The sequence below is a fragment of the Camponotus floridanus genome, unplaced genomic scaffold, assembly GCF_003227725.1.
Source record: "Camponotus floridanus strain SB8 unplaced genomic scaffold, Cflo_v7.5 scaffold31, whole genome shotgun sequence".
NCBI classification, from domain to species: domain Eukaryota; kingdom Metazoa; phylum Arthropoda; class Insecta; order Hymenoptera; family Formicidae; genus Camponotus; species Camponotus floridanus.
The window spans coordinates 753,422-768,493 of record NW_020229448.1 but is presented as its reverse complement, the minus strand read 5'-3'; the positions used below and the strand labels follow the sequence as shown (position 1 = coordinate 768,493).

Genomic DNA, 15,072 nt, shown 5'->3' with positions numbered 1-15,072 from the left:
CGTAGATAATCAAACAGATTGGTTTGCTGACATCATTTGCCGATAGTTAGACCGCGAATTGCGAGATTTCCCTCTCTTTCGACAAGGAGAAGGGAGCGCGAAGGAAATCTGCCTTTCCGGGTAATTTAAATATTTAACACACTACAAAGTGCAAGGATTACATAGACATGTGATTACATAAACGAGTTTTTTTTATTATCTTCTCATGGAGCTAATGATTTTGTTATACGTCAATCGGATGGGAGCAACGTGCATTATAGGAGCATCATTCTCGCAAAACAATATGCGGAAGTGATAATCACACAAAGTAATTTGTCTGTATGAAATTTGTCTTAATTTTTTTATGACTCGCTATTAGAGATTTATGATAACATTATGTTAATATCAAACAATTTATTCTAAATTTCTGTTACTATCTTACTGTAGTATCTTAAATATTATGATAAAATTTCGAAGAATATACATATGTAAAGAAAGAGATAAAAAGAAATTGTTCCAGTAATGCACCACATGCTTCTTTAACTACGCTTTCTGCGCTAATTTAGAGCCGATTTTTCCTTGGTAAAAATGTCGAGACATTATTAGCTTCTGTGTAATTAGTGAATGAAAATAAAGAAACTTTTTCAAATTAATTATCAATTTCAAGAACATAAATACATGTGAGTTTTTAGTAAATCTAAGATAAATTTAATAAAATTTTAATCTAATTTTTAGGGCTTAATTTAAAATTATATACAATGTTAATGTAAGAGATTGGAAAATTATAATAAATTATGAATTTTTTGACATTTTTTTTAACAGAAATCAAATTTTTAACAAAAAATGAATTTTAAAAAATTACAGTTGAGGAAAATATTTAATTTGATTTTTGATCTGAATATATTATCGAATTTTCGAAATTATTTAATATTTTGTCAACAGATATAATATATCCTTCTCAGCATAAATGCAAATCTAATTTTATTTCAAATATAGCAGTCACAGATGCTTGCGCATTTTTGACGTGAAAGAGAATAGTAGCATTCTTTAAAGATGATAATATTTAGAGGGAACTCGTAAGAAAGGGGAAGTAGTTGGATTACGGTTTATCGACCAAAAGAAAGTTTTGTTGGCGAAAGTACGTTACTATCCAACGAAGCTCGTAATAGACAAAATGGACTGTCTGAATGTTTCATGCTCGAAAGAAAGCCAACGCCCATTTCAACGACCCTTATATGATGCTATTGTATACGTAAAATCGATTTTACGTCAATTTCTTCATCATAAAACATTCTCTGCAATCTTAAAAAATCAAAATTAATTGTAACTTGTCATTAACTTTGGCGTATTAAATCAATTGCAATGATATTATTATTATTGGATAAATGTTACGATCTCTTTGCAAAATTAATTCAACATTTGAATTTTGACGAAGCATGAGAACGTCCAGCTTTAATTATACATCATGGAAAGTATATACATATATGCATAAATCATTAATGTAATATGTTTAATTAGTGCTTTATTTCGTAGAGAGTGAGTGGAACAAAGTAATAATTAACCGTAGAGGAGACGCGTTATAATTAATATCATACATGTGCATTTTGAATATCAAAATTAATAAGAGCATAAAGTTCATTATTCGAAAACATTTCTAATTTGGTAAACTGAATAATTAAATAAAAAAGATAAACCACTAATGTTAAATTTTACGCTAAATTAAAACTTGGTTATTTTTGCAAAAATGTAAAGGTTACTTTATATTCAGAGAAACTTTCAGTGTACATTTTTTGAAAATATAATATTAAAGCATTTAATTCTATAAAATTAAGGCTCTTGCCAATTATTTTGTCTCTTAAATAGCACAAAATTATATAATACAATGTAAATCAAAAATTGTATAAATATATAAAAGAAAGTTACAATAAAAAGTTGATGAAATTTATAGTAGGTTTCGCAACACTTCCGGTTTCGCACGTGCTCGGCTTTCTGTTCTGTAAATCCGCTCACTCTCTGCGGGGGTGTCTTTACATATTTTTGCAATACGGTCAAGTACACCGGATGCTCGTTTTATTTTACATCATTTATTCTTCACAAAATTTGCATCCGTAACTGTTTTTTGCAAACCAGGATAAAAGATTTTCCAAATTATTAGATGAAATGATAATTTCCATTATACTTATACATATATAAAATATCATTTGTTTTTTCGCAAAAAATAAAGAGCTTATAATACATGCGGATAAATAAATTTATCTGCATATATTATAAGCTCTTTATTTTTTTATTTAATTATTTTATATTTGCAAATAAGATCTGTGTAGTTTATAAAAAAGTAGAAATTAATAATAATTAATGCTAATCGGATAATTCTTATTAGATAATATAATGATTTGGTCGTATAACATACTTTGATTGGATTTTTCTTTTTTGCATGTTTCTAAGAGGGGAATAGAACCGTGACATTATTGGCCCAGAATTCGAGACACATGACCGCGCTATATTAAGCTCTTACTACGGAGACCTTATTCGCCGAATGCTTCGCAAATAGCCGGCGTCGTCACTTTTAAGTCGAGCGTTACGCTACACATGCGATAAGTTAGGTTGACAAGTGAGCATATCGTTAGTTAGACCAAAGACGAACAAAAACATTGCCTCTAGTAGTTTCTTTATAATTGAGATTCTCTCTTCATAAGCTTGTGATGAAGCTTTATTCAAATGCTTTATTTGAATTTCGAACAGGTAGGTAACTGTCGGATATTTTTTATTAAGAAAATGCGATGAAAGTATATATTATATCAGTTTAAATATTATAAAAAAGAAAAAATATATATGCTTTTTTTTCTTCACAAGAACTTCATACATATTTGATTATATGCAAATAAGATTAATCGGAATAAAAACAGCGCCATTCGAAGTACTTGTACTATATGAATCTCCAAACAATTTAAATAACAGATTATTGGAATATCGAGGAAGCAGCTATAGACAATCGATTAGCAATGCAACATTTATTCATGCAATCGAGTGTACGCAATCTCTGTACGTTCTGCGCACATTATTAAATACAGATGAATTTTGTAAGTATTGATTATTAATTTCTAATAAATGTAGCATTTATTAATTTTAAATAAATACACTTATAGCACCTAGCACTTATTAATTAATTAAATACATATAGCATTTATAAATATATACTTTAAATAATAAGATTATAAAAAATATAAAAAATATGTAAATTAATAATGATAAAATAATTAATTAAATACATATAGCATTTATAAATATATACTTTAAATAATACGATTATAAAAATATAGATAAAATATATAAATATATATAAAAAATATATATACAAAATATAGAAAAATATGTAAATTAATAATGATAAAATAATGATTTAATTGATTGAAAATTATAATATTTACATCCACACATTTTTTTCGCAGTATTGTATGAATGGTAGACCAAATATAGTAAGTTTAATAGTTCTTTTTATTCTGTTATGGATACGACGTACCGGAAACGGTGTCTCGCAAAGGCAAGAACCGGTCGCACGTGGTTGCTCTGTTGAGTGTCAAACGACTTCGGTGAATCGTTCATCCGGATGCATCCAAGTATATCCTGGACTAGCCTGGGAAGATACCGGCTGCACGCCGGTGACGAAAATAAAACAGACGGGAGAAATAAATCACTATTCGCTCGTCTGAGCAGCATCCGAAGTCTCGTAAGCTTTGATCGCGTTAAACTGTGGCGAACGATGTAAAAAATTAAATTCAAGAAGCGAAATTTTTACACTAGCGAAATATACATAATCCACAGATATTATAATCCACAGATTACGCATGATAAAATACTTTTGACAAAAATATAGGTATAATGAAATTATTATTACTCGAAAGAACTTACACTTTTTTTAAAAATTTTTTTCTTATCGAATTAGAAATATAAACTTAGTTTGTTTACATGAAAGTGCGTGATAGAAGAGAAAATATTCCCATTTTAATTTCGGAATAAAAAGAATTGAGACGATTTATTTCAATCTGCACGAGATCTTTTGAACTTCGTGGCAAATTCGCCATGTTTCTCTCTGCGGTGCATTGTCTTCTGCAAGTAAACATCCGCTTAATATCCGTCTTCCCGCATGTTGTGCCGAGTAATAAAAGATCTAAAGTGAAAGACAAAAATAAAAACGGTGATGGTGCACCACGTGCGCAGTTTCCTGACGCCATTGGAAGTAAAAGAAGAGAAACAGCTTGTGGTGATTTTTTTGGTACACTCCGATACACCCCTCTTCATCCCGGACGCATTCGCGCGCGTACGCTTGAAGTTTTGCCTTCACTTTCTCGTGCCTTCTCTTTCTTTCGATTGCATCCGTCCAACGATTATTTGGATAAATCGTACATCGCGCTTTCGAAAGAAAAAAAAGTACTATATTGACGTCATCCCATACTGTCTGCAGCATCGTTTTACGCGTGTTCAAGGATCGCGTCTTAATTAAAGCGCGTCGCATCTTGCATCCTGCTTCATCCTCTTGATTAATTCTACACGCGCTGATGTCTAGTAGTCTACGATTTATATGAGAAATTCCCAAGTTACTTACCTCGCTGCAAAGATAAATGATGCCTATACTCTATACGCAATTAATTCTGTGCCGCGTGGATCTCTTATTGTATTTGAATTGAATTTTCATGATATACAGGAAAAGTAATAATTATGTAGTTATATCGACAATTATTCTGTAGAATGCAAATTAATTAACCTTGATTTTATATTGATTATACAGGTAAAAGAAGCTGGAATAGCATATCTCATACTGCTTTAAATTTTGTTAATTATTGAGTGGCAAATATAAAATTCTTAAAAGTACTTAACTTGACATACTAAAAATAATTAATCGGGAATAGTTTTGTTAAATTATTTCTCTATAACATTTTAATTATTATTCTGTTTTCAAAACAATGATTTCGTTCTGCGACAACAAAAAATGAATTTATTAGAAATAGAATATTATAATTTTACAAGTAAATTAAATTTGCTCTGTTTTTAATTTTATGAACTAATTGATTTAGCAAGATTTTTAATTATCAGATAGTAGATCTATAGCATCGAATAAGTAACAAAATTTGATCGCATGAAATGTGCGATAATAACAACAAATTCATCGTAGCAAATTTTCCGTCTTGGTATAAATATGTTTACTTGATGATTAAAGAGCCGGTTTCTTTGAAACAACATTTAGCTTTGATGTACATTAATGCATTGTATAATACATTCCGTATTTAACAAAAATACCGAGAAGACAGAAAATACAGTCGTAGGAATTTTTATTCCTAGGCAAAAAAGATTCGTGTAATTGTTTTCGACATATAGTTAAATTATTGTATTGATGAATTAATTAAAATTATTTTTAAGCTAACTTGCAAGACCATTGATACGTTCTCGCACTACTGCATATATATGACAACATGTTTCATAAAGCATATTAATTAAATTATATTACATTTATAAGTGTGATTGAAAAATCTGGCGAAAAGTTAATAAAAGCTAATTGACGCTAATTGGTTTTAATAATAGTAATTGTGTCCAATTGTGTGACGGTAATGCGGGTATTTATTAATTTGATAATAGTGCTATGTTTTAAAGCATTTTGTCACTAAATTTTCACACACATTTTTAGAATTTGCAAATTTCTATTATTTGAATTTTATGAAATTTAGAAAGGCTATAAGAATATTTTAATTGAAGGAAATTCACCAAAATAATTATTAAATTTTTCAACATAATAAACAGACTCATCAGAAAATATTTGTCGCTGATTTTACAAGTATAAAATAACTAAAATTTTAAAATCTTATAATAGTTTATAGCGTTTCCATTGAAACGTTAAACGCCAAACTGTCTGTGTTTGCTTGCTTTAAGAGAATCATCATGTAATTGCGCGAATGATGACGTAAGCCTTAATTGCGCAAAGTTAAAAGTTGCGCGATAAATGCGTTACGGATAGCCGAGGAATAGCGCGCGTTTTATGTCCAAATGAGTTTGCAACGCACTTTACAGTGAAATATATTCCTTTCTCGATTGTGAATGCATTGGAATTTTATTTCAACAGATTGATGCCATATATAGCGCGATATTTTTTATGATAAATTATTATTATATAATCAAAATTTTCAAAATTTAGAATATTTTTTTAAGCATCTTTTTATAGCGTCTTTCGTTTTATCTGGCTTTATTTAAAAATTTCGCTTCATTGTCTTACAGTGTTATTACAATAGCTGCTTTCAAAATAAAATGAACGTATAAACCAAACTTTCTTCGTGACTCAACCAGCTATACATGCTGTAAGAAAAACAAAAATATTAATTTTCGTTCTTAAGATATCTCTGTGAAATTCTTAATATGCAGCTATCGAATTGCGTGGCGAATTTAATCAATAGAATTTTAGGAAAAACGCGTACTCTTTTCTTCGCAAATTGCAATTATATTAATATAAATAAATTTGAAAATTATATTATTGTTACGTAAAATGTACATTATTTAACTTTAAAGACTTTCGCTTCGGAAATGGAAATGCCTGACGGGCAACGTAACCATAATCTACAGTGCCTGTATCTTGGATTACGCAATCATCAATCATTTCTCGCGCAGGTAATGCTTTTTTATAGCGGGGACTGCGCGAAGATTCGAATTATGTTTGAGAAGTTGAAGCGAACATCCGGTAAGCGAAAAGATCATTAAGTACACGCAGATCTTATCTAGGTTCATAGTACAGTGTATCGAATATATTAATAGATCGTCAGATGCATCATTGTTTATCGATATATTATAAAAAATACATCGATTATCAGAATGAAGATGGAATTATACAAATGTCGTTTTTATTGGAAATTGCGCCTTCATACGCTGTTAACTTTTTTGCTAACAACGTGACCGAGAGAGCGTTGAATAAGTGACTGACAATGAAATCTGTCAGCAGCGCTGATTTATAGATAAATGCGATTGTTTCGTTATATAATTGATGAATTCGACAAATCGCAATTGTTGTTTTGTATTAATTATTTTTCATTGTGCGACGGTGTTGGAACATATTAATAGTCGTAGATAAGTCAGAGGTAGTATATTTTGTCAATGGGATTCCATTACTTTTCAAGAGTAATCAAACGATATTCTTATCTGTACATAATTATTTTATCGCAAATTATTTTAGATAATTACCATATTTATTGCTTATGTATTATTGATAAGAGATCTAAAAAATAAAACAGAAGAAAAGAATATATTTTACGATGTATGCAGATAATACATATATACATATGTAAAAATATGATGCGATTGACATATCATTTATTTTGTGTTATTATGTGTTAATAGCTTATTTTTAATCTATAACTGTAAGTACATGTCCGACAATTTCTTGCTGACAGGCAATTTGCAATTGTTAATTAACGCTCAATGATATAACATACATGTCGTTATATATTTTTTATTCGATATTTTACGAGAATATAAAAATCAACAAATTGACGCGTTTAGCAATTATTAAAACACGGATGAGCCTGTTAAGCGACGATGAATATTTTTCAATTTCTTTTTAACGCGGAAAATATTTTTACAATCGGCCCCACAGCTTTCTTATTATTCTTGCAAAAAATGTCAAAGCGATCTCTCAGCAATTAATGAAGCGTTGCATTGCGCTCGATATGGCACGTCGCACTTATCGCTTTTTTCAAAAGAAAAATCGTCTGATCGCATTATTATAAAATACATGGTTCTTATGTACGTGACATATTGCTCGTTGCGGATGATATTATTTCGCTTTGCAGGAACACATCTTTCGTTGCAAGACCTATACTTGAAACATCCGATGTTTGATATTTTTACCGTTTTAGAGACGCTATATCCGGCGAAAGAAGTATTTCCGTTGTCATACGTTATCCGTGAAGAAATAGTAGCACTGAAAACAGGTTACGGAGTGATAACTAAGCTTAAATAATGTTATCACTGCTCAAAATACCGTTATAAACTCTTCGTTAATGAGAGTTCTTCGACGTACGTAATCGAGTATTAAGAATTCGTTCCACATTTGCAATGTTAATATTGAAACTGTATAAAGGTAGATGAATAAAAGATATTCCAGAGATGAGAAATCTGAGACTCTCATCTTCACTGTCCCGTTGTCACTATTCACGTTGTGGAAATATGATGACAAATGAGAGATTTTAACGCCTCCCAATTCCGACAGAGATCCCTATTTAACAGTCACGTCGTTTCCGATTCTCGTAGCTTCAACGATGCATCGGTGGAAATTGCCAATTGATAATTCCGTTTCCAATTACGCGATAATTGCATTATCCCATCATTAATGATCGCACTTTTTTTTCGCTGTTTCTGCAAATTCCGAAACTACCATTTCAGTGTAATAGCCACGCTTCGTGAATAACGCGGATATCGCAACAGGATGATCATGTGACAGGCTTTAAAAATTATATAATCGGGCAAAAAGGGGAGAGAAAAAGAGAGAGAGAGAGAGAGAGAGAGAGAGAGAGAGAGAGAGAGAGAGAGAGAGAGAGAGAAAGAGCGAGAGAGTCGGATTAAAATGTTAATGCAACGTCCGGTTGTAAATTTGCAACTTTAATCGCCGCAAGAAACATGGAGGATATATGGTATGTGGGTCAATTCATGGTCGATCAAAAGTAGGCGTACAATTCACATCCGCGAGATTACTAACCGAACAAGCACAATGAAATATCCGCAGTGCGTTTGGAAACACAGTTCCGTCCGGGAAAATAGATTAGTGCTCGAAACATCTTGATGATCGAACTGTTCGGGCACCTTGATCGCGCAATTCGTTCGATTCCATTTTGTCCGAGTTTGAAAATAAATGTGTATTTAAACTGCAAATTGGTGTAAATCTCTTGGCAAATGACGGTCGATAACGGCGAGGAACGTTCGTCACGCGAGACGTGCATGACGTCAGCCTGGCGATTATCTAAGAGCACAACGTGTATTTCATTATCGTAGATTTATCTTGCCATTATTTAATTACTCGACTTATTAGCTAAATTAAAGGGCACCCGTTTAATTAATCAAACGCTATTAATTATCGCGAATAGGCGCGTACGTCGTTATTCTAAACATATTTCTTCAAATAATGAGAAAGATAACTTTGGCAATACTTGATATGGCAAATAATATAATTCGATAAAATAGATATTATCATGAAACGTGTGTGGATAATTTCGAAAGCAATGGTATTGTTTGAATATATTTATAATAAATTGTACATGAAAATAGTGAATGCGATTAAAAGAGAGAAAAGAAAGATTACCATACACGAATCGAACAAGGTCGTGCAACAGGTTTTGCAAGGGGTAAAGATGATGAAGCACGCGAACTACTTAGAATCTTTCAAGTGCACACTCGTAAACGAGTTTCTTTCTTCATTCTCGTTGTACGAATAAAGCGATCGCCGGACCTACAATGTGTTCTGAATCTTTCGAAATATGCCTATAATAGAATATACAGGGACAAAGTAGTATTCTTTATATTATATTTATTTACATATTGTATCGTAGAATCATTTTCTGCAGAGAATCTTTCCTGCTATTCGCATACTTGCATAAAATATATCTTACACAATTATAAAAAGAAATGTGAAAAATAATTACTAACTTGTTTGGATTTAAAAATAATCTTGATTTACATAATATTAAAATATTTATTATTAAAAATTATAAAAAGATTAAGAAATATAATCTCAAATTAAAGTCTAGCAAAGAAAAATTATTATCGAATATATAAGATGTATGTATTAAAATATAAAAATTAATACAATTTCAGAAAAAGTAATCAAAGCTTAGTGTGTGTTTCTCGTGTTATGTAGTCTAATAAAAAGAAAGAAACTAATCAATAATAAAGATTTAAAACATTTGCCATATTCTTGTAGTTCGTATTGCAATTTCACTTTTACACTATAAAAACTTCTCTTTATTTCTCTCGCGAGACATTTATTTTGCTTCTAACGTTGTTTGTTTGTTGGAGTTTTTTTTCTGAGTCCAGCCTGTTCGTTTCTCCTATTCTATGCACGATCACGTCTCACTTATTTACGGATTCGAAACTCGTCCGTGAACCAGAATGCGTTCCGTGTATTTGTACCTTTGGTCCTGTCTCTTGAATTCAGGGAGACAAAGGGAATATTGGATTCCTGTCGCGCTACGTCGACCAAACAGCTTGTCGTCGTAGCTAATGCACGAGACGAAATTTACAACGAGAATTTATCTCGCCTAGCTTGGCATGAAAAAAGCGCAGCCGAGAAATATATATATAGCAGAAATGTATCTCTTATCTTTATTCCATCCTATATCCTTCTCGCTCATAAACAATTGGTCGGAGAAAGAGAGAGGATTTTAATAATAACTTTTCAAGAGAAGGAAATGACGATAAAGATAATGCACGATACCGAATAATGTGTGATGACGGATGTAGTCCTCCAATTCTGATGTCGACATAATGCACCGGATAGAGAATACTCATGACTCATTACAATACACTGCTGTACTTATTTTATTAAAATCGATATTTTAATGTAATCTTGCGTTCAATGAAATAATATGATATATGTAATGATATCATATTGACATTTTCGTATAATACAATTCCTATGATTATACTGATTTTCAAATGATTAATTCGGTATTCAAGAAGAAAGGCATTTTTTCTGGTTACATGGAAATAACCCATAATTTGAGTATTCATGGGATGAGCTGTACACACATGATCCGCTTGATGCGTGCTAAAAAAAAAAAAGAGGCAAAACCCGTTGGATACTCTAATAACAGGATACTAAGGCGGATACGAAAGGGTGACGAGCGGTACGCATTACAAAGTGTCACGGACGCGTCGCTGATGGAGTGTCACGGACACGCGTCACTTCCACATTTCTACCTACCTACTTCCACGCACGTTGGACGCAAACGAAAAGTGTTCGAGGTCGGAACCGCGCGAGACGCGTGACAACGGTCAACCGGAAGTGACGGGCTCTACTCGCGATCGAGAGCTACTTTCTTTTTACTTTCAAGATCTTAACCAGAAGCGATAAGATTCAAACGCTTGTCGTCATACATGAGTAGATGAAGCTTTCCAGTGGAAACGTGCGTTGGAAAAAATGAGAAATTATATTAAAATTGTAGCCAAGTATGAGGAAACTTTAATATATTTTCAAACCGACCAGGATACTGATAAGAGAGAACGCGGTTTTTCCTTCTCGTAATAATTCGGAATGAACTGCAGTTGCTCATCCAACGTTGTTTCAGGGTTTCATGACGAACAGCTGTCTATGACGGAATGTGAGTCGTGCCAGCCACGATGCTTCACATTGCGAGATCGTGTAACACATGACGGGAGTTTTAGTTACATCCGTACATATTATCTCTTTTTTTTCTCTCTCGAATGACGTACATCTACGAGTCTCTCGCTTGTATTTGCGTCTGACTCGTATCGGATCTCGGAGATGGATTTGTTTTTTCAAGCGATAATCCAACGTAATGTTTTTTATAATACTGTTAATATTGTCAAGCGATAATCCAACGTAATATTTTTTTATAATACTGTTAATATTGTACAGTGGTTCCTTTTGTGGAGTAATTTAATTGTGGAGCAATTTTGCCAAAAATTCAAAGATACTATTTTTTTTATCATAAATGATAAATTTTCGACTGCTGGAATCGTGCATCGCTTTTCCCATATTTTCAATCATCGCCAGCGTGTGCGCAGATATATAATTTCAATTACGAATTATATTTGCTTCCTTCTCAGTATTTCAAAATAAATGAAATATTTCGCACCAGCTACGCATTTTCTGATTTTTCTTTCCAAGCTCGTCGGGAAACTATTCAGACCTTCTTTGTACAATTAGAAGTTTTTGTCGTCGTTCATGCGACAATGGGCATGAGGGATAAGCTGTCGTGAGGGATAGAATCGAGAGAAGCGAAGGGAAGGTGGAAAAAGAGACATTGCGATAGACGAAGATAGAGCGAGGATCAATATGCACCTCACACTGTCACGAGCGAATAGGAGAAGTGATTTCGTCGCTCTAGCTTCTAAAATGAATGTCGAGAGATTCATTGTATTGTTACCGGTAATCAAAATAATCATTTAATATATCAATGTTAAACCCTCGCATTAAAATAATTAATTAAATTAAACATCAAATTATATTATTAATAGTCAAATAATTGTTTCTTCTAAATTTTTACGTTTATATTAATTTCTAAAAGTCAATTTTCGTTTTATTTTATTATAAATAAATATTGTAATTGCTCTTCTGACAGTTGTAACTGAAATTTGATTAATCGCCTGGGATCATCCTGTCATATCGTTTTTTATATTCGATGTGCAGTACAAGATTAATTTCCCATCAAATATATTTGGGATTTAAACTGTGCGTAGGACAGTCCATATTCAATAAAATGCTTATTTGTATATTTAAGAAGAAATATAGCTGGATATGTATTTCCCTACAGATGGAATTATTGAATATTGAATATGCACGTATATCAAACATCGTTCGCAGTAATTCCCCCATCAACACGTCAACGGCAGTGTTATAGATTCGTATCTTTCCCACGTCTCTGGGAACGCGCTGTTTCCCAGTGTGTATATGCACATACTGTATGTCCGCGGTTTATTCATAACTACGAATATAGTGTATATCCATTTCGAATCAACATACCGTTTGTTTCCCATAAACAACTGCCTTTCAATCTTTTGCACTCAGTTGAAGCATTTCAGAGCTATCAACCTCTCGCTGAACATTTTATGTTTATAAAAAAATTATATTAATTAAATTATTATTAAATTATATTATTATATTATAAACATAAATATTATTATATTATAAACAAATGTTATTATATTATAAACATTATTTAATAAAATTGAAACATAATTTATTTGCAAAAAATTGATATGCTGATTAGCTTGAAAAGCTATAAAAAATTTTTATACGAAAAATGATTTAATGAATTTCGAAATTATGTTTTACTGTTTAGAAAAATAAAAGTAATGATAGATTTCGAAGGATCATGCATTCGCAAGTTAATAGCCAATATTTTATAATGGAGAAAGCGAAACGTTGAACGGAGAGGTCATTAAACGCTGTCCACCTAGAACATATCGTGGGAACCAAGATATCGTGTAAAATATTAAGTCGAATTAAATAATCATTATTATATAATAGGATAAGCAAGTTCTTTACCACTATCGATATTACTTTACATAAACGAAAATAAAGACAGACAAGAATTGACGATGAACGACGATAAGTGATAATTTACTTGATCCTTTTCAACTTCTCGATCATCTATAAGGATACCAGAACCTTGAAAAGATATACTGCTCATTTATAACGGGTCTTTACCGAGGTTGACTCACGGATCATGCTTACAATATTACGTGGCAAGATGGCATAAAAATACACAAGCATTGAAACGAATTTGAAATTCAGCATTGTTGCATGAAACAGTTAGGCGTACGCATATTCTTATAAAATCATATCTTTGCATAGAATGTACTGCATAATTTGATTTTACTCAAGCTTCTAGTATACTCATTAATACGATTAATTATTTATCAAAGTTTATAATAAATATAATAAATTAATAAGTCTTGCTAATAGAATAAAAATTTATTGTTTTTTTGCTACCATATATTTAATCTATTTATTTGCTAAAGCAAAATATTACATATAAAAATATATTTCATTAATAATAGAATAGAGATCAATTTACGGTTATTAAAATAATTCGCAGATTCAGTATAAGTTATTCTCAGCAAATAAAATAGTTTATATTTTTAACAGTCTTCCTGTACTATTTACATACAATAACTGAAATGAAATTCGCTACAATAGCACGATATATTGTACATGCTAGCTTCTTGTCTGTATGTTAAATACATATTATTCTAATGCAAATGTAGCTGCAGAGTTAATAATTACGATACGATACACACGTGCGAATTAATGCAATCCCTATGTGTTTCGCCGCAGGTCACATACTCGGCTGATCTCGCGATCGAGATACCAGGCAATCTAAGCCAGGGTGGTTCCTGGTATCGTTTGGATTACAGCCCAAACGTCGGCTCTCCACCGCCAAATACCACTATAGCCGCCACCGAGATCGGTGATGTCATAAAGTTTAAAGACGGCCTGCCCGGGACGAGATATGAATATTGGTTGTACTACAGCAATAGTACTCTTCACGACTGGCTGACATGGACCGCCTCGATTACGACACGTACGTGATTCGATGTTGTTGAGCGATGATTATTTTTAATTAAAGCATTTTAACTCTTTTATGATCAAAATATGAACGATTCTCGTTTTTTTTTCGCTATTTTTGAATTAAACAGTGCTTAATGTCTAAAAGTGCAATTTATTTTCTTAAATTAATGACTGGAAAACACGCAATCAGCAGATTCTTATGACGAGAGGTTAATTAAAATACAATTTTCTTCTCTCAATAGCGCCCGATCCGCCCTCAAACTTGACGGTATCGGTACGAAATGGGAAAACCGCGATCGTATATTGGTCCCCTCCGGTCCAAGGGAATTATTCCGGTTTCCGGTTGCGGACGCAGAGCTTCAGCGACACCGGAAATCCCAAGACCAGCGTCATCCCAGTCGACTCGGTGCCGTATACACTCCGAGATCTTACACCCGGTGCCACGTACTCGCTTCAGCTCTTCACCGTGCTGGACGCCAAGGAGAGCGTCGCTTACACCAGCAGGAACTTTACGACAAGTATACATAATTGATAGAATAATACCTAAGTAATTTTATCTCGCGTCTTGTATAAAATCGTGTTGCATCGAATTTTTTGTAGAACCGAATACTCCGGGAAAGTTTATCGTCTGGTTCAGGAATGAAACGACGCTGCTGGTGCTATGGCAGCCGCCTTATCCTGCCGGAATATATACGCACTACAAAGTTAGTATAGATCCACCGGACGCCATAGAATCTGTTCTCTATGTAGAGAAGGAGGGCGAGCCGCCTGGTCCTGCACAGGCAGCTTTCAAAGGACTCGTTCCAGGT

The 15,072-nt window shown here is 32.6% G+C and overlaps 1 protein-coding gene across 4 annotated transcripts in view; it reads left to right on the top strand.

Annotated features, from left to right (window-relative positions):
* The window catches only part of LOC105252395 (tyrosine-protein phosphatase 10D), a 33,819-nt gene that overhangs the window by 5,492 nt on the left and 13,255 nt on the right, over positions 1-15,072 (top strand). For all 4 annotated transcript variants that reach the window (XM_011259749.2, XM_011259746.2, XM_011259748.2 and 1 more), the window contains exons 3-5: positions 14,030-14,276; positions 14,506-14,781; positions 14,864-15,070. In XM_011259749.2, the coding sequence (XP_011258051.1) occupies positions 14,030-14,276; positions 14,506-14,781; positions 14,864-15,070 (730 nt within the window). The remainder of the gene's footprint in view (positions 1-14,029; positions 14,277-14,505; positions 14,782-14,863; positions 15,071-15,072) is intronic.